The sequence below is a fragment of the Triticum aestivum genome, chromosome 4D (assembly GCF_018294505.1).
Source record: "Triticum aestivum cultivar Chinese Spring chromosome 4D, IWGSC CS RefSeq v2.1, whole genome shotgun sequence".
NCBI classification, from domain to species: Eukaryota; Viridiplantae; Streptophyta; class Magnoliopsida; order Poales; family Poaceae; genus Triticum; species Triticum aestivum.
The window spans coordinates 304,079,694-304,100,539 of NC_057805.1; the positions used below are offsets into that span (position 1 = coordinate 304,079,694).

At 45.1% G+C, this 20,846-nt stretch overlaps 1 protein-coding gene and 1 pseudogene across 1 annotated transcript; one reads left to right on the forward strand and one right to left on the reverse strand.

Annotated features, from left to right (window-relative positions):
- Positions 1–9,584: 9,584 nt before the first annotated feature.
- On the reverse strand, positions 9,585–12,314 carry LOC123096915 (50S ribosomal protein L3, chloroplastic-like; annotated as a pseudogene).
- A 1,914-nt stretch (positions 12,315–14,228) lies between these two features.
- Positions 14,229–17,947, forward strand: LOC123097583 (endoglucanase 9). Its single transcript, XM_044519363.1, has 6 exons — positions 14,229–14,812; positions 15,189–15,496; positions 15,583–16,050; positions 16,902–17,037; positions 17,123–17,295; positions 17,386–17,947. The coding sequence occupies exons 1-6, from the start codon at positions 14,431–14,433 to the stop codon at positions 17,785–17,787; spliced, it is 1,869 nt and encodes a 622-aa protein (XP_044375298.1). The 5' UTR covers positions 14,229–14,430; the 3' UTR covers positions 17,788–17,947.
- The last annotated feature ends 2,899 nt before the right edge of the window (positions 17,948–20,846 follow it).

Below are 20,846 nucleotides of genomic sequence, written 5' to 3' on the forward strand. Positions count from 1 at the left end.
TATTTCCGTTACTTTTATTTTACTTTGCATCTTTATCATAAAAATACCAAAAATATTATCATATCATATCTATCAGATCTCACTCTCGTAAGTGACCGTGTAGGGATTGACAACCCCTTATCGCGTTGGTTGCGAGGATTTATTTGTTTGTGTAGGTGCGAGGGACTCACGCGTAGCCTCCTACTGGATTGATACCTTGGTTCTCACAAACTGAGGGAAATACTTACGCTACTTTGCTGCATCACCCTTTCCTCTTCAAGGGAAAAACCAATGCAGTGCTCAAGAGGTAGCAGGTCACACTTGGGTCTTAGTCGAAATGGAGGATAAACCTGAAATAATTAAGTTGGTAAATAAATATGTGATTGTTGGGGAACGTAGTAATTTCAAAAAAAATCTACGCACATGCAAGATCATGGTGATGCATAGCAACGAGAGGGGAGAGTGTTGTCCACGTACCCTCGTAGACCGAAAGCGGAAGCGTTAGCACAACGCGGTTGATGTAGTCGTACGTCTTCACGATCCGACCGATCAAGTACCGAACGCATGGCACCTTCGAGTTCAGCACACGTTCAGCACCTAAGCACCGCTACGATATTATCGAGGTGGATTATGGTGGAGGGGGGCACCGCACACGGCTAAGAGATCAAGAGATCAATAGTTGTGTCTTTGGGGTGCCCCCTGCCCCCGTATATAAAGGAGCAAGGGGGAAGGCGGCCGGCCTAGGAGGAGGGCGCGCCAAGGGGGGAGTCCTACTCCCACCGGGAGTAGGACTCCTCCTTTCCTTGTTGGAGTAGGAGAAGGGAAAGGGAGAAGGAGAAGGAAGGAAGGGGGCGCCCCCCTTCCCTAGTCCAATTCGGACTAGTCCATGGGGAGGGGTGCGGCCACCCTTTGGGGCCTTTCTCTCCTTTTCCGTATGGCCCATTAAGGCCCAATACGAATTCCCGTAACTCTCCGGTACTCCGAATAATACCCGAATCACTCGGAACCTTTCCGATGTCCAAATATAATCGTCCAATATATCGATCTTTACGTCTCGACCATTTCAAGACTTCTCGTCATGTCCCTGATCTCATCCGGGACTCCGAATTCCTTCGGTACATCAAAATATATAAACTCATAATATAACCGTCATCTAACTTTAAGCGTGCGGACCCTACGGGTTCGAGAACTATGTAGACATGACCGAGACATGTCTCCGGTCAATAACCAATAGCGGAACCTGGATGCTCATATTGGCTCCCACATATTCTACGAAGATCTTTATCGGTCAAATCGCATAACAACATACGTTGTTCCCTTTGTCATCGGTATGTTACTTGCCCGAGATTCGATCATCGGTATCTCAATACCTAGTTCAATCTCGTTACCGGCAAGTCTCTTTACTCGTTCCGTAATACATCATCCCGCAACTAACTCATTAGTTACAATGCTTGCAAGGCTTATAGTGATGTGCATTACTGAGTAGGCCCAGAGATACCTCTCCGACAATCGGAGTGACAAATCCTAATCTCGAAATATGCCAACCCAACAAGTACCTTCAGAGACACCTGTAGAGCACCTTTATAATCTCCCAGTTACGTTGTGACGTTTGGTAGCACACAAAGTGTTCCTCCGGTAAACGGGAGTTGCATAATCTCATAGTCATAGGAACATGTATAAGTCATGAAGAAAGCAATAGCAACATCTAAACGATCGTGTGCTAAGCTAACGGAATAGGTCAAGTCAATCACATCATTCTCCTAATGATGTGATCCCGTTAATCAAATGACAACTCATGTCAATGGCTAGGAAACATAACCATCTTTGATCAACGAGCTAGTCAAGTAGAGGCATACTAGTGACATTCTGTTTGTCTATGTATTCACACATGTATCATGTTTCCGGTTAATACAATTCTAGCATGAATAATAAACATTTATCATGATATAAGGAAATAAATAATAACTTTATTATTGCCTCTAGGGCATATTTCCTTCAGTCTCCCACTTGCACTAGAGTCAATAATCTAGATTACACAGTAATGATTCTAACACCAATGGAGCCTTGGTGCTGATCATGTTTTGCTCGTGGAAGAGGCTTAGTCAACGGGTCTGCAACATTCAGATCCGTATGTATCTTGCAAATTTCTATGTCTCCCACCTGGACTAAATCCCAGATGGAATTGAAGCGTCTCTTGATGTGCTTGGTTCTCTTGTGAAATCTGGATTCCTTCGCCAAGGCAATTGCACCAGTATTGTCACAAAAGATTTTCATTGGACCCGATGCACTAGGTATGACACCTAGATCGGATATGAACTCCTTCATCCAGACTCCTTCATTTGCTGCTTCCGAAGCAGCTATGTATTCCGCCTCACATGTAGATCCCGCCACGACGCTTTGTTTAGAACTTCACCAACTGACAGCTCCACCGTTCAATGTAAACACGTATCCGGTTTACGATTTAGAATCGTCCGGATCAGTGTCAAAGCTTGCATCAACGTAACCATTTACGATGAGCTCTTTGTCACCTCCATAAACGAGAAACATATCCTTAGTCCTTTTCAGGTATTTCAGGATGTTCTTGACCGTTGTCCAGTGATCCACTCCTGGATTACTTTGGTACCTCCCTCCTAGACTTATAGCAAGGCACACATCAGGTCTGGTACACAGCATTGCATACATGATAGAGCCTATGGCTGAAGCATAGGGAACATCTTTTATCTTCTCTCTATCTTCTGCAGTGGTCGGGCATTGAGTCTTACTCAACTTCACACCTTGTAACACAGGCAAGAACCCTTTCTTTGCTTGATCCATTTTGAACTTCTTCAAAACTTTGTCAAGGTATGTGCTTTGTGAAAGTCCAATTAAGCGTCTTGATCTATCTCTATAGATCTTGATGCCCAATATATACGCATCTTCACCGAGGACTTTCATTGAAAAACTCTTATTCAAGTATCCCTTTATGCTATCCAGAAATTCTATATCATTTTCAATCAGCAATATGTCATCCACATATAATATCAGAAATGCTACAGAGCTCCCACTCACTTTCTTGTAAATACAGGCTTATCCAAAAGTTTGTACAAAACCAAATGCTTTGATCACACTATCAAAGCGTTTATTCCAACTCCGAGAGGCTTGCAGCAATCCATAAATGGATCGCTGGAGCTTGCACACTTTGTTAGCTCCCTTTGGATCGACAAAACCTTCCGGTTGCATCATATACAACTCTTCTTCCAGAAATTCATTCAGGAATGCAGTTTTGACATCCATTTGCCAAATTTCATAATCATAAAATGCGGCAATTGCTAACATGATTCGGACAGACTTAAGCATCGCTACGGGTGAGAAGGTCTCATCGTAGTCAATCCCTTGAACTTGTCAAAAACCTTTTGCAACAAGTCGAGCTTTATAGACAGTAACATTACTGTCAGCGTCAGTCTTCTTCTTGAAGATCCATTTATTCTCAATTGCTTGCCGATCATCGGGCAAGTCAACCAAAGTCCACACTTTGTTCTCATACATGGATCCCATCTCAGATTTCATGGCCTCAAGCCATTTCGCGGAATCTGGGCTCACCATCGCTTCTTCATAGTTCGTAGGTTCGTCATGGTCCAGTAACATAACTTCCAGAACAGGATTACCATTTCGCGGATCTTATTCTGGTTGACCTACGAGGTTCAGTAATAACTTGATCTGAAATTTCATGATCATCATCATTAACTTCCTCACTAATTGGTGTAGGTGTCGCAGAAACCGGTTTCTGTGATGAACTACTTTCCAATAAGGGAGCAGGTACAGTTACCTCATCAAGTTCTACTTTCCTCCCACTCACTTCTTTCGAGAGAAACTCCTCCAAAAAAAATCTGAATTTAGCAGCAAAAGTTTTTCCTTCGGATATGTGATAGAAGGTGTACCCAATAGTCTCCTTTGGGTATCCTATGAAGACACATTTCTTCGATTTGGGTTCGAGCTTATCAGGTTGAAGCTTTTTCACATAAGCATCGCAGCCCCAAACTTTAAGAAACGACAACTTTAGTTTTTTGCCAAACCACAGTTCATAAGGTGTCGTCTCAATGGATTTTGATGGTGCCCTATTTAACGTGAATGCGGCCGTCTCTAAAGCATAACCCCAAAACGATAGCGGTAAATCAGTAAGAGACATCATAGATTGCACCATATCTAGTAGAGTACGACTATGACATTCGGACACACCATTACGCTATGTTGTTCCGGGTGGCGTGAGTTGCGAAACTATTCCGCATTGTTTCAAATGAAGACCAAACTCATAACTGAAATATTCTCCTCCATGATCAGATCATGGAAACTTTATTTTCTTGTTACGATGATTTTCAACTTCACTTTGAAATTCTTTGAACTTTGCAAATGTTTCAGACTTATGTTTCATTAAGTAGATATACCCATATCTGCTCAAATCATCTGTGAAGGTGAGAAAATAACGATATCCGCCACGAGCCTCAATATTCATCGGACCACATACATCTGTATGTATGATTTCCAACAAATATGTTGCTCTCTCCATAGTTCCGGAGAACGGCGTTTTAGTCATCTTGCCCATGAGGCACGGTTCGCAAGTACCAAGTGATTCATAATCAAGTGGTTCCAAAAGTCCATCAGTATGGAGTTTCTTCATGCGCTTTACACCGATATGACCTAAACGGCAGTGCCACAAATAAGTTGCACTATCATTATCAACTCTGCATCTTTTGGCTTCAATATTATGAATATGTGTATCACTACTATCAAGATTTAATAAAAATAGACCACTCTTCAATGGTGCATGACCATAAAAGATATTACTCATATAAATAGAACAGCCATTATTCTCTGATTTAAATGAATAACCGTCTCGCATCAAACAAGATCCAGATATAATGTTCATGCTTAACGCTGGCACCAAATAACAATTATTCAGGTCTAAAACTAATCCCGAAGGTAGATGTAGAGGTAGCGTGCCGACCGTGATCACATCGACTTTGGAACCATTTCCCACGCGCATTGTCACCTCGTCCTTAGCCAATCTTCGCTTAATCCGTAGTCCCTGTTTCGAGTTGCAAATATTAGCAACAGAACCAGTATCAAATACCCAGGTGCTACTGCGAGCATTAGTAAGGTACACATCAATAACATGTATATCACATATACCTTTGTTAACCTTGCCATCCTTCTTATCCGCCAAATACTTGGGGCAGCTCCGCTTCTAGTGACCAGTCTGTTTGCAGTAGAAGCACTCAGTCTCAGGCTTAGGTCCAGACTTGGGTTTCTTCTCCTGAGCAGCAACTTGCTTGCTGTTCTTCTTGAAGTTCCCCTTCTTCTTCCCTTTGCCCTTTTTCTTGAAACTGGTGATCTTATTGACCATCAACACTTGATGCTCCTTTTTGATTTCTACCTCAGCAGCCTTTAGCATTGCGAAGAGCTCGGGAATTGTCTTATCCATCCCTTGCATGTTATAGTTCATCACGAAGCTCTTGTAGCTTGGTGGCAGTGATTGGAGAATTCTGTCAATGATGCTATCATCCGGAAGATAAACTCGCAATTGAATCATGTGATTATTATACCCAGACATTTTGAGTATATGCTCACTGACAGAACTATTCTCCTCCATCTTGCAGCTGTAGAACTTATTGGAGACTTCATATCTCTCAATCCGGGCATTCTTTTCAAATATTAACTTCAACTCCTGGAACATCTCATATGCTCCATGACGTTCAAAACGTCGTTGAAGTCCTGGTTCTAAGCCATAAAGCATGGCACATTGAACTATCGAGTAGTCATCAACACGTGACTGCCAGGCATTCACATGTCTGCAGTTGCTGGCGCAGGTTGTACACCTAGCGATGCTACCAGGATGTAATTCTTCTGTGTAGCAATGAGGATAATCCTCAAGTTACGGACCCAGTCCGTGTAATTGCTACCATCATCTTTCAACTTTGCTTTCTCAAGGAACGCATTAAAATTCAACGGAACAACAGCACGGGCCATCTATCTACAATCAACATAGACAAGCAAGATACTATCAGGTACTAAGTTCATGATAAATTCAAGTTCAATTAATCATATTACTTAAGAACTCCCACTTAGATAGATATCCCTCTAATCCTCTAAGTGATCACGTGATCCATATCAACTAAACCATGTCTGATCATCACGTGAGATGGAGTAGTTTCAACGGTGAACATCACTATGTTGATCATATCTACTATATGATTCACACTCGACCTTTCGGTCTCCGTGTTCCGAGGCCATATATGTTATATGCCAGGCTCGTCAAGCTTAACCTGAGTATTCCGCGTGTGCAACTGTTTTGCACCCGTTGTATTTGAACGTAGAGCCTATCACACCCGATCATCACGTGGTGTCTCAGCACGAAGAACTTTCGCAACGGTGCATACTCAGGGAGAACACTTATACTTTGATAATTTAGTGAGGGATCATCTTATAATGCTACCGTCAATCAAAGCAAGATAAGATGCATAAAAGATAAACATCACATGCAATCAATATAAGTGATATGATATGGCCATCATCATCTTGTGCTTGTGATCTCCATCTCCGAAGCACCGTCATGATCACCATCGTCACCGGCGCGACACCTTGATCTCCATCGTAGCATCGTTGTCGTCTCGTCAATCTTATGCTTCTACGACTATCGCTACCGCTTAGTGATAAAGTAAAGCATTACAGGGCGATTGCATTGCATACAATAAAGCGACAACCATATGGCTCCTGCCAGTTGCCGATAACTCGGTTACAAAACATGATCATCTCATACAATAAATTTAGCATCATGCTTTGACCATATCACATCACAACATGCCCTGCAAAAACAAGTTAGACGTCCTCTACTTTGTTGTTGCAAGTTTTACGTGGCTGCTACGGGCTTAGCAAGAACCGTTCTTACCTACGCATCAAAATCACAATGATAGTTTGTCAAGTTGGTGTTGTTTTAACCTTCGCAAGGACCGGGCATAGCCACACTCGGTTCAACTAAAGTTGAAGAAACTGACACCCGCCAGCCACGTATGTGCAAAGCACGTCGGTAGAACCAGTCTCGCGTAAGCGTACGCGTAATGTCGATCTGGGCCGCTTCATCCAACAATACCGCTGAACCAAAGTATGACATGCTGGTAAGCAGTATGACTTATATCGCCCACAACTCACTTGTGTTCTACTCATGCATATGACATCTACGCATAAAACCAGGCTCGGATGCCACTGTTGGGGAACGTAGTAATTTCAAAAAAATTCTACGCACACGCAAGATCATGGTGATGCATAGCAACGAGAGGGGAGAGTGTTGTCCACGTACCCTCGTAGACCGAAAGCGGAAGCGTTAGCACAACGCGGTTGATGTAGTCGTACGTCTTCACGATCCGACTGATCAAGTACCGAACGCACGGCACCTCCGAGTACAGCACATGTTCAGCTCGATGACGTCCCTCGAACTCCGATCCAGCCGAGCTTTGAGGGAGAGTTCCGTCAGCACGACGGCGTGGTGACGATGATGATGTTCTACCGACGCAGGGCTTCGCCTAAGCACCACTACGATATTATCGAGGTGGATTATGGTGGAGGGGGGCACCGCACACGGCTAAGAGATCAAGAGATCAATAGTTGTGTCTTTGGGGTGCCCCCTGCCCCCGTATATAAAGGAGCAAGGGGGAAGGCGGCCGGCCTAGGAGGAGGGCGCGCCAAGGGGGAGTCCTACTCCCACCAGGACTCCTTTCCTTGTTGGAGTAGGAGAAGGGAAGGGAGAAGGAAGGGGTGCGGCCACCCTTTGGGGCCTTTCTCTCCTTTCCCGTATGGCCCATTAAGGCCCAATACGAATTCCCGTAACTCTCCGGTACTCCGAATAATACCCGAATCACTCGGAACCTTTCCGATGTCCAAATATAGTCGTCCAATATATCGATCTTTACATCTCGACCATTTCGAGACTCCTCGTCATGTCCCTGATCTCATCCGGGACTCCGAACTCCTTCGGTACATCAAAACATATAAACTCATAATATAACCGTCATCTAACTTTAAGCGTGCGGACCCTACGGGTTCGAGAACTATGTAGACATGACCGAGACACGTCTCCGGTCAATAACCAATAGCGAAACCTGGATGCTCATATTGGCTCCCACATATTCTACGACGATCTTTATCGGTCAAACCGCATAACAACATACGTTGTTCCCTTTGTCATCGGTATGTTACTTGCCCGAGATTCGATCGTCGGTATCTCAATACCTAGTTCAATCTCGTTACCGGCAAGTCTCTTTACTCGTTCCGTAATACATCATCCCGCAACTAACTCATTAGTTACAATGCTTGCAAGGCTTATAGTGATGTGCATTACTGAGTGGGCCCAGAGATACCTCTCCGACAATCGGAGTGACAAATCCTAATCTCGAAATACGCCAACCCAACAAGTACCTTCGGAGACACCTGTAGAGCACCTTTATAATCACCCAGTTACGTTGTGACGTTTGGTAGCACACAAAGTGTTCCTCCGGTAAACGGGAGTTGCATAATCTCATAGTCATAGGAACATGTATAAGTCATGAAGAAAGCAATAGCAACATCTAAACGATCATGTGCTAAGCTAACGGAATGGGTCAAGTCAATCACATCATTAGGAGAATGATGTGATCTCGTTAATCAAATGACAACTCATGTCAATGGTTAGGAAACATAACCATCTTTGATCAACGAGCTAGTCAAGTAGAGGCATACTAGTGACATTCTATTTGTCTATGTATTCACACATGTATCATGTTTCCGGTTAATACAATTCTAGCATGAATAATAAATATTTATCATGATATAATGAAAATAAATAATAACTTTATTATTGCCTCTAGGGCATATTTCCTTCAGTGATAACCAGAATGTGGTGACTTGGACTATGAGATAGTCGTGAGAAGTCACGGCGATGTTTTGATATGATCACGAGACGAGGTCTCGGTGAGTGTTGGAGACCAAGTGTTGGTCATGGTTGTGATCACCGGAAAGATCACCGTTTGGTTACAAGGTAACCCGTTGAACCGAGTGTGGTTCCGTTTGTGATCCGCGCATGATCACAGTTTGGTTGCGAGGCAATCCGTTGGTAAGAGAGTCCGAGGGACTCAGTCCACAAGTTTGTTTGCATTGCATGAGTAATACGTTTGCATTTAAAGAACCTTGGCCGAACAAGAGATAGTTGCATAAAGTTAACATGCTATGTCTGCATTGGATATGACCCGTAGTTTATATTCAGCATAGTTTCATGATGCCATGCCATGCTTTGATTTATATGTTAAATTATGCCATGATTGAGATGATATGCTATGTTTTGCTATTATCATGTTATAAGCATGTTTTGATATGCCATGTTATTACCATGTTAGTAGATGCTAGGGAGTTGTTCATGCTTAGTTGACTTATATCATGCCATTTTTAGTAATTGATATGAGATAGGTTGTTGCATGCGCTTGGTTCTTGCTTTGTCTTCTGCTTGTTTGGATGCTATGTATTTGGTTGTCTTGCAAGTACATTCAAGTACATTCAATGTACTGACCTGGCGTGTCATGCCAGCTTGTAGGTCGTGCCTGGATTGTTCGCTTGATCCGTCGTGCTAGGCCGTAATCTTGCCAGTCCTGTGAGTTGTGGAGCCCAGCCAGAGTTGATGAGCCGCCAAACCAAGACTTCCGCCACCTTTTAAATAGCCTTAGGGCTATGCCAGATAATTGTATTCATCAATGATGTACTCTTCTATACATGTATTTGATGAATATTCTTGTACCCGGAATGTTGTATCTTGGACCTGTCGTGCGCCAGGTGTTATCCTGGGCTGACGTGCGAAGGCCCCCTGTTCCATGCGGATCGGGGTGCCACATCAATCTTGTCTAGCTCCGCCACTGCAAGATGCCATTGTCCATATACAGTATTATTTTGTTTTCTTGCCTATATATATGCCAGAAGATACTTTAGACTGTAGAAGATCCCTAGTTGATATATGAACTAAACCATACAACAAGAAATTTAAAAATATCAGATTTAGAACATAGCAGGCTATTGATCAAAATAAACATGTGTACTACCAAAAACATAGCCTAATTTTGCATCAAATATATAAAAAAAGATTGATTAATCTGTCAGCTACTTTCAGATACAGGCCCACCATTTAGTTAGAGTTTATATTTTTATAAAATGTTGAACAGATCTAGGTAGTATGTTTGTGCCACATGAAAATGTAATTATGAGTTAATATTATCTTTAAAGTATAAAATGTTGAACAGATCCAGGTAAAATATTTGTGCCACATAAAAATGGAAGGAATATAAAGGTGAATTCATGCATAACACAACAAAATAGAAGAATAACCTTCTCAACAATCATATGATATTGTGTCTCGTTGCCTGATGCAGGCGCCCCAGAGATCGTCACCTTCAGCGGTGCATCCACGTGTGCTGACAACAAGGGTTAAGACTGAAGAATGGGTAGGTTGGCAGCCCCATCTCCTTAGCCATGTGCACTGCCGAATCCCATGGCACCATCGGCGACGACACAGGTCACCGAAGGGACTCCCTCCATCCTTCCGAGCGTCTCGACGAACTCCCTGACGTCGCTAGGGCTGAAAGTTTAGAAAAAAATATCATGCAAGTTTATTTTGACCCGTGAAAAATTATACTTGTTCTGTAATTAGTTCTCATACCACTCAGTACACGTTATGCGGTATGAATAACCTTGCAGCATTGGAGGGCGGTGACGACCTATTGTGGTACATCTTCAGCTCCACTTCAACTCATGACCAGCTTGCTGTCATCTATGGAGCTGCACTCTGTCTCTTGAAACAGGGTGTGAATAACAAAATTAGAGGCGCGAACAAATATTAGCTGCAAATAATCTATAATTAGGTGCCGCACCAATGTAATTTCAAAAGAAGATACATCGTGGGAGACTGTACCATAAAAGGTACAAATTATAGACCACCTTCAATTTTGGATAATAGGAGAAGAAAACGCTAAACTGGTACAAAATGAAACTGATCCTGCGGATGTTCTTTCCAACAATCTCGGCAAGCCTAATGCGGAGAAGATTCACATGGAGTAATGGCTCCCTTGATAATCACAAGTTTAAGATCATTTACGATCTTGAGCTTCCTTCGTGCCCATCCTCCTGGGTTAGTTCCCACGCCGATCGAATCTAATTAAGACTTTGTGGTTCTTGGAACTGTAAGTCATCAGACCAAGCTTGAAGTTGTGCCTCCTAATTCCACCTGCACAACAACGACAAACCATGAGGCAAAAATTAAGAGCATAAGTGTCGCAAGTTATTAATGTTCTTAACCATCAGAAAAAATGAATCAAGGACACAACTGATGATGTCCCATGTTAGCGATCAGAATGGGCATGAGTAAAACTGATGATGACCCATGTTAGCTATTAGAAAATGAACCATCAGCATGTCACAACTCACAAGCTGTCAGTATTCTAAATTAAGAGCACAATGGATGGTGATCAATGTTGCTACTTGCTAGCCATCAGAAAATGAACCATGGGTATGTTAGAAGCTGTCAACGTTATTGACCTGATCAGAAAATCAATGGAAATAAAACACGGTCAGGTCACAAGTTGTCAATGTTCTTAACATTCAGAAAATTAAATCAAGGGAAATCTATAACCAATGCCAATTCTTGCATTAAGCTGTAAATACAGGAACTGTAAATGATGTCAAGCATTGACATGATTGTTGGAGATACTGCAAACTGCAAGGAAGTGACATTGCTTTGTTGGTAATTTCATGCGTTGATACACCAGATGGTTCAAGCATTGAGAGGAAATAACATAGGCATCAATACATTGCTCACCTTGAAATCCCTTTCCGATGGATTTGGCAGAGACGTCTGGCAAGGTTCGCCCTCCTTGAAGACCTCACTGAACAGGAGTGCCTGCCTGAGGTTGAAGGCGTGGACGAACATCAGCGGTTGTGAGCTAGCCCTACCGAGGCGGCCCAGCAGCTGGAACTGCTGCAGGTGCGCTTGCATTGCAGAGGTGTCCCAGCTCTGGGCGGGTGAGCATATCCTCACCCTGTCGCACACGCCATATTGATAGCCAACTTGCACGACGTCCTACCTGTCTGTGGCGGCGGTCTTCACCTGCGTCAGCACGTGCAGGTCCGCGGCGGCCACTATCCTCTCTCCACCGCGGTTGCCTACGGTGTCGGTCTACTGTGCCAACGACGACGACAGTTGTACCCAGCAGAGGCGGGCACGCCGTATGGGTGTGAACGAAAACGTTGAGGCCGCGCGTCCTGACAACGCGATGCCGGTCCTGCGGTGCCATGGTGCAGGGAGGCGAGCGGGGGAGGGGCGGGGTGGGAAGGTGCACGGGAGGAGGCCGGCGACGACGCGGTGCAGGGGGGCGCGCGGGAGGAGGCCGACGACGCCAGTGTACAAGGAGGAGTGCGGGAGGAGGCTGGCGGCGGCGATGCGGGAGGCAGGGGAGAGAGATTAGGTTTGGTCGGTCTTTTTTTAGAAAAAACAAATGGTATTAACCAGATGGAGCTCGCGGTGGAAAAAACAATGGTAGGGTTGGCGACTTCCTTCGTTCGATGGCAACGAACGAAACGAACGACGACCTACAGACTCCCCCGTTAGGAGTAGAGAAAAAAATTGATTCTTAGAAAAGGCAAAGTTGATGCATTAAGAAACTTAGGATTTGAAATTGATTACCATAAAAACTGAATATTATTGATTGGTAATGTGCTATCGGCTCCTGCCCGTTTGTAACGTGTCTAATTAGGAAAATTTTGAAAGGTTGGGAAAGTTTTTATTGTGAGGATAAAAAACCAACGTTAGGAGATATGATGATGGGATGTAAGACGAAAAAAATCAAACAAAAAAAATCAGATAAAAATGATGGAACTATTTAACCAACTCGTCTATTAAAAGTAAAGATGTGATAGGGCACCCCTAGAAGGTTGTGCCGGTTCTCCCTAAACCTATTGTCTCACCGTCCATTACGGGTCAGGGTTAGAGATGTGGTGAATACGTAAATTCTGGAGCGGTAGCGGGAAGCTTGGCGGGCACGGGCAGCACGGGGAAGGAATCCAAATTCCAGGCAGCCAATAAATTGCCGACGCGGCACAGCTCCAAAACCCCGTGAGTCCAGCGAGTCCGACCGAGTTGAAGTCTATGGTGTGGTGTGGTGATGCCGCGGCGTTCCCCTCCTCCGCTGGCAGAATGGAGCAGCATCCAGCAGTATCCAGTCCACTACGGGCAGACCCAGACCGTCCTCTCAGCGAGTCCAGAACCTGGTGTCTGAAAAACGGTGTTAGCAATCCCACTTGTATTAGGCTTTTTGTTTTTACCTCATGAGTAAGTACGTAGTTAGCACTCAAAATCATCAGAGTGGAACTACTCAACCCCGAATTGGCTATCGCGGGGGTTCGCCACGCAACAGGAGGAAGATGCATCATAATGCTGGCTGGCAACAAGTTAATAAGGTTAAAAGGGAAGGGAACAGTGAGGCGCCACATCGTCATGTTGGAGCTGCAAAAGGAAAGGTGGAGGTGGAGCTCCTTTTTCCTCTTCTTCTTGATTGATGAGGGTAAGGCTGAGTTCCTTTGCTAGGAAGGAACACGCACGGTGATGAATCAGAATGAAAAAGTGGCTGCCTTAAGCGATAAGAGGTTGCGCCACAGCTCAACGCGCAAAAGTGCATTTATTCATAACCTGATCAACGCCCTACGCTGTACTAGCACTACTTGAATCAATTACGGAAATGTTTTGTCAGTACTAGTATTATCATCTCAACAGCATTTCCGACACTCAAGTTTCACGTGATTGCTGCAGCGCAGGTGGATGCCTCCAAAATTCCTGCACCCGTTCCATATTAAACGACCCTGTCGAATGCCCTGAAATTATCTATCCCTTTAATTATCTCAGAGAAGAACAATAGTTGCCAGTATGTTTTTTGCGAATTAATAATAGTGAGGACAGGTGATTTTGATAAACAAACAGGAGAGAACTCTGACAGAGATATGGGCGACTATAAACAAAGACGAAACAATTAAAACCGCCTCTCCTTCCTAAGCCCAAAGCCCAAACGAACGACCATGGTCAAACAAGAAAACGAAAACAGTTCTCCATCTCGTAAGCACCCATCGCTGTCGCCGGACCCAACACAACACAGCGATACCAGTGCCAGTACCACCGCTTAGCAGTACTTTTGTTAAGCAAACGGCCAGAGCACCCGGTCCCTAATACACTCCCCCACACTAAATCCCTCCTCCCACTTCACCTCGTCGCCCACGCACGCCAAAAACCCACCCTTCCGTTCCCATTCCAAGGCGGCGGCGGCGGAGGAGGCGCGCCCGCGGCATTGCGGGAGGCGCTCATAGGCGTTTCGAGGTGGTGGTAGGGGATCTGTGGGATCGGGCGGGCCGGCGGGGGGCGAGATGAGCATGTACGGGAGGGACCCGTGGGGCGGCCCGCTCGAGATATGCCACGACTCGGCCACGGACGACGACCGGAGCCGGAACCTCGACCTCGACCGGGCGGCGCTCTCGCGGACGCTCGACGAGACGCAGCAGAGCTGGCTGCTCGCGGGGCCCGGCGACCAGGGCCGCAAGAAGAAGAGGTACGTCGACCTCGGATGCCTCCTCGTCAGCCGCAAGCTCTTCCTCTGGTCGCTCGGCCTGCTCCTCGCCGCCGCCGCGCTCGCGGGGATCGCCGCGGGGATTGCCAAGGCCGTCCCCAGGCACCAGGCCCCGCCCGCGCCACCGGACCAGTTCACCCTCGCGCTGCGCAAGGCGCTCATGTTCTTCAATGCCCAGAAATGTCAGTGCCCCTCTGCTGTCTTCTGCCCTTCATTTTCGGTTTCAAAGATTAGATTTTGATGCTTTTCGACCCAGCGGATGTTCTTTCTTTTGGTAATTGTTCCGGACCGGAGTTTCGGTTCTGATTTAAGGCGTGAGCTGCGCCGAACCGCAAATGCGAGATTCCCTTTCTTTATGCGGTGTTTCTGGTGGTTTTGTAGATGTAAATTCATCCTTGCCTGAATGGGGGCGGACAGTTGCCCTTAAACCCTCCCACCCACCAGATCCATTCTGAAGATTTTGAAGAACGATCCTCCCAATTAAAAAATATATTTTATTTTATTGATCTGTTTGCTCTGAAAAAAAATTCATCTGTTTGTTCTGCAAAATTTCTGCAGCCGGGAAGCTGCCGAAGCACAACAATGTACCATGGCGCGGCGACTCGTGCCTCAAGGACGGACGCTCGGACCAAACATCCCGGCGAGACCTCTCTGGTGGCTACTATGACGGCGGAAGCGCTGTGAAATTCAACTTCGCATCTGCCTTCTCCATGACCCTCCTCAGCTGGAGCGTCATCGAGTACAATGCTAAGTACGAGGCTGCTGGGGAACTTGGCCATGTCCGTGACACTATTAAGTGGGGGGCCGACTACCTATTGAAGACCTTCAACTCCACGGCACGTTCCATTGATCGCTTGGTTGCGCAGGTAAAAGCAACTCTGGATATACATACATGGACACAAAGTTCCTGCCACTCGTTCATTCCTAATGTGAATTTTGTTTGAGGGCGCAGGTGGGTGGTGCTGCAATGTCAGAAGGTCCGAGCCAGCCCAATGATCATTATTGTTGGATGAGGCCAGAGGACATCGACTACCCACGTCCAGTCACCGAGTGCCACACTTGCCCTGATCTTGGTGCTGAGATGGCCGCAGCATTGGCCGCAGCATCCATTGTGTTCAAGGATAACAGGGTTTACTCCCACAAGCTGTTACACGGTGCTACCACCGTCTGGGACTTTGCAAGGAAGGGAGGTAGTCGTCAAACATATAGTGTACCCCGGTCAGATGCTGCAAAGTTCTACAATTCAACCGCTTATTGGGATGAATATATTTGGGGCGGTTCGTGGATGTACCTCGCAACTGGCAATTCATCATACCTGCAGTTCGCAACGGATGCCAAGCTTGCAAAGAATGCTCACATTTACTCTCGTCCCCCCAACTATGGGGTGTTCAGCTGGGATAATAAGCTCCCTGGTGCACAGGTAATGTATTAGCGTATCTTGGTTTCGTTTAATTCGCAAGACATTCCCCATGCTGACCCATTGGCATTTTAGTTTGCATGATACTCCCTCCGTAAACTAATATAAGAGTGTATAGATCACTAAAGTAGTGATCTAAACGCTCTTATATTAGTTTACAGAGTCCCTCCGTCCCATAATGTAAGATGTTTTTTGACACTACACTAGAGTCAAAAGCCGTCTTACATTATGGGACCGGAGGGAGTAGATTCCATGTCTAACACACTGACCGTCAGGTTATAGTACTATTGGGACCAAATTTCTTTATAATATCTCACCCAGTTTACCTGCAGTACTAGTAAAGCGTGTAGTCAACTTGTCCTACCATGTGATAAGCATTAATGCTGCCTAAGTACAGGGCACTTACGATTGTAGCACAAAAGGTTTCCTGCTTGGTGGATATACCAAGGATTCTGTTGAAACCATGTCAGTGTTATCATGTTTTCATCTTCTGTACTTTGGAATTCTTATCCTTGAAAAGGATAGCCATAATGAAAACAGCCTTCAGCATGGAACCTACATTTTGGATTACCTAGTTGAGAAATTCGTTATTCGCAGAATCTGATGTTTATGCTTGTAAAGAACCATGTGACAATCCAAGCAAACCACTGTTAGTTAGCTATACAGTAGGATTTCATAAAAAACACTATACGACAGGTTTCAGTTTAGGTGTCATACAGCATGTTAGCGTTGCTTTGTAGAAGAATTTAGGGCTAAGTTTTTGTATTACCATGTGCCCTAGCTTGCAAAATAAAAGTTATAATAATAATTAATATGACTTAACTTTACTTATTTTGCATTGTTTGACGTTCCAGGTTCTTCTGAGCCGGTTAAGGCTCTTCTTGAGTCCTGGGTATCCGTATGAAGAGATGTTAAGGACATACCACAACCAAACCAGCACCATCATGTGCTCTTATCTTCCAGATTTTAGATCATTTAACAGAACAAAAGGTTTGAAGTCGCAACTAGCTAAAAACAAATACATGATTGCCTATTGAATTCATAGGACAGTTTACTGAATTATCTTGCATTACAGGTGGTTTGATACAGTTGAATCACGGGCAGCCACAACCGCTCCAGTATGTAGTCAATGCTGCATTCCTTGCTTCTCTGTTCAGTGACTATCTTGAGGCTGCAGATACCCCTGGGTGGTATTGTGGCCCCCATTTCTACTCCATCGAGGTTCTTCGCAGTTTTGCAAGGACTCAGGTAGGTTTCTATCATTGAATATCTGAACATATTTTTGATCTGGTATAATATTAATCTGCGCGCCTGGTTCTAACTCACTACATGTGTCAGATGGAGTACATCTTGGGCAAAAATCCTTTGAAGATGAGCTATGTGGTCGGGCACGGAAAGCATTATCCCAAGCGTGTTCATCACCGTGGTGCGTCGATCCCGAAGAAGAAAGGTGTTCACCCTGGCTGCAAAGGGGGTTGGACATGGAGGGACACCAAGAAGCCCAACCCTCACATCATTGTTGGAGCCATGGTGGCCGGCCCTGATCGCCATGACGGCTTCAAAGACGTCCGGAGGAACCGCAACTACACAGAACCAACCCTAGCGGGCAACGCTGGTCTAGTCGCAGCATTGGTAGCTTTATCGGGTGAAGGCCATGGAGTGGACAAGAACACCATGTTCTCTGCTGTGCCGCCAATGTTCCCTTCGCCCCCGCCGCCTCCAGCACCATGGAAGCCATAATGGCTGGGTGTTTAGAATAGAACAGTGGAGACGACGACGTAACCGTTTATTTTTATTTATTTTAGTGTAGTATCATCACCATGCCATGTTGTTTGCTATGCAAGGACTATGTTGAACGAAATGCATAATGACCTAAGTTAGTACTAGTAGTTTTCCCTCGTGTACCTGTAGCTGTCTGACACCATTGTCGTCTTGAAGCAGCGAGAGGATGCACAACCATTGCCTCTGATCTATATCTGTACTTTGTAGACATCAAATTTATAATCCACAATAGAAAAAACGTGCTTCACATCACAAAACTGAAGTAAATTTGCCCGTTGCAAGTTCAGTTTTAAAACCACTACATATCCATAGCATACGTGTCCTAAGGCAACCGCTCGTGTCCACATCCCTGACGGGGATTTGGATCATTTGCCCCACTTTACATGGGGTGATGATTTACCCTATTATTGTGTCAATGGTTAGTGGTTATCAAAGTTAGAAGTAAACTGGGGCAAAAGATCCAATTTCTTCATCCCTGTCCTGGACAAGACCACTCGACCAAATTCATGTTGGCGAAGCCATACCACCCCCACTTCAGCGCCATGAGGTGCTTCAGGTTCTTGGTCACGCGGGTGCTCGTTTATGTCTCGGGTGCCCGCTCCGCCCACTCTGGAGCGTGGCGATGACCGATAGTTTGTACAGTGTCTCTTTTAAGATAACTACTACTCCCTCCGTTTTTAAATATAAGAGATTTCAATATGAACTACATACGGATTATATAGACATATTTTAGAGTGTAGATTCACTTATTTTGCTTCATATGTAACCCATATTTAAATCTTTAAAAGGTCTTATATTTAAGAACAAAAGGAATATGAGTTAGTGCTGCCATTAGCATGAAGCAACATTGAGTATTTAGTGCTCAGTGCTAGAATATAGAAGGACTAGAGTCCTCTCTTGATTATGGATGATCGACTCATTTGTAACTGATGTTGTAACTCAAGTTGCATGTTTAATACTTCCTCCGTCCCAAAATAAGTGTCGCTGATTTATTACAAAGTTGTACTACAATGACACTTATTTTTAGATGGAATGAGTATATAAAGATAGCTCTCCAGTGAGGTTTATCATTGCTTAAACAACAATATTAACAGTTTTGCATGGTATCAGAGCGCCCACTTCAGGACAATGCGCAACACCGGAGGCCGCGCCGAAATAACAAAGGGCACTTAACCGTAGAGGAAATATCAGGTGCTCCTGTGATACAAGCTCACGTCGGTTGCTGGATCCACGGGTGGAGCTTCTCGACCTATGCGTAATTACTAGACTCTTAGTTTTTTTTAGAAAATTTGCCAGAGCTCCTCAGATGACCGTCAGATCTCAAATCCAATGCCGAGCTCACAAGGAAGACTGGGAGGCTAGGGAGCACATGACATTTCCCCTCAGACCACAAAAGCATGACCCAAGGGAATGGAAAAAGAAATGGTACCGCTCCACTAGCCGCTGCTACAGATCCCATCCTGTGCGTACACGACGACATATGTCGCCACCCGTTCCAACGTTACATCGCATGTCGCGCGCTCTTTGAGCTCAGCTTGTTCGCTCCTTCAGGCTTGGCTCCAATATCCACACCCGTCAATTACTTGACTCACATCATCCCATATCAGTTGTACACACGAGCTACCATCGACGTGTTAACAGGTCATGATCTCATCTTCCCGCGCTCCAATCCCATCTTCTCCAGTACTCTCGTGTATGCGGCCATGGCAAATGTCGCCTCCCACGGACACGCCCACGTTTTCCTCATCCCCTCCTCCTCTACGTTGGACAAGCCGGTGTTGTCCTTTCTCTGCCTCAACGCCAGCTCGGTCCCTGCATAGTTCCTCCCTGGCTTCATCGTCCTGTCCATCCTCCTCCAAGGACAGTTTCTCTCTAATATTTATATCATTTTTTAATTGTTACACTCTAGCATCTCTGTCTAATTTGCACGCAATCTCTGTAACAATAACTTTCGTGCTTGTTAGAGAAACTCTAACAGATGTGTCGTATCAACCCAATCGCCATAATAACCACCCATATGGCAAACACGGTCAAATAGGGTGGTCTATCACAGTCACCATATGCCCCTCAGACCACATAATATTTGGAGACCACTCCAAATGGAGCATGTGAGCCTCCATATTTGAAGGCTAGGGGACGCTGATATGGAGTGACCTTCAAACACACTGTTCATGCGGGAGGGAAGTCTCAACCCGACATCTTTCTCATGCACCTAGCCCGTTGAGTGGTTGTTTGGACCAAGTGAGGAATGCACCTCCAAGTGGTGTCATAATTGATGACTATGTGAGTTCGTTGAACATATTTGTGACTTTGTTTGCTTTGATGACAATTTGAGCTCACACTTGCCTCTATTCCAATTGTAGGATCGCATTGCGCATGAAAGGTTCAAGCAAAGGGATCAAGAAGCTCCACCAAAGAAAGGTGCACTAGTTAACTTGGAAGACGATGATGATAGTGATGATGCACCAAAGGGGGGAAGAAACAAGAACAAGCCCGATGGAAGAAAGTTGGACAAGGATAGGGTGAACAGGTCGGCCGAAGCATCTAACTTGAGGGAGCAAATTAGTGAAATGGTGAAGGTCAAGGAAACCATGTTGGAGAAGCCTTTGGAAACCAAGTGGCCTTGGCCGAGAAGAAACCAACAAAAGGAGGCAAATTGGGAGATGATATGTATCTTCGAGGAGCACAAATCGCTCTTGAGGAGCAAAAGAGGAGTGGCGAGAAGACCGCCGAGGAGGACCAGTTCTTGATTATGAATCCGAATGACATGGAACTAATGACAAGGGAGTTTTGGGAGTTGAAAAGAATGGAGATCATGTTTCAGAGGAGGCAAGAGCTTCAATATCTTATGGTTGGTGGTGGTGGTTTCGGCAATTGAGGTGGTGATGGTGGTGGTGGTTTCGACAATGGTGGTGGTGGTGGTTTCGGCAATGGAGGTGGTGGTGGTGCTTTTGGCAATGGAGGTGGTGGCGGCAATGGAGGTGGTGGTGGTGTCGGCCAATGGAGGTGGTGATGCT

What these genes read in the sequence shown, in the direction of transcription:
- LOC123097583 (XM_044519363.1), top strand. Translation starts at nt 14,431, where the DNA reads ATGAGCATGTACGGGAGGGACCCGTGGGGCGGCCCGCTCGAGATATGC. An exon ending in ATCATTTAACAGAACAAAAG is followed by an intron (nt 17,038 to 17,122) that starts GTTTGAAGTCGC and finishes CTTGCATTACAG; the next exon opens with GTGGTTTGATACAGTTGAAT. An exon ending in GCAGTTTTGCAAGGACTCAG is followed by an intron (nt 17,296 to 17,385) that starts GTAGGTTTCTAT and finishes TACATGTGTCAG; the next exon opens with ATGGAGTACATCTTGGGCAA.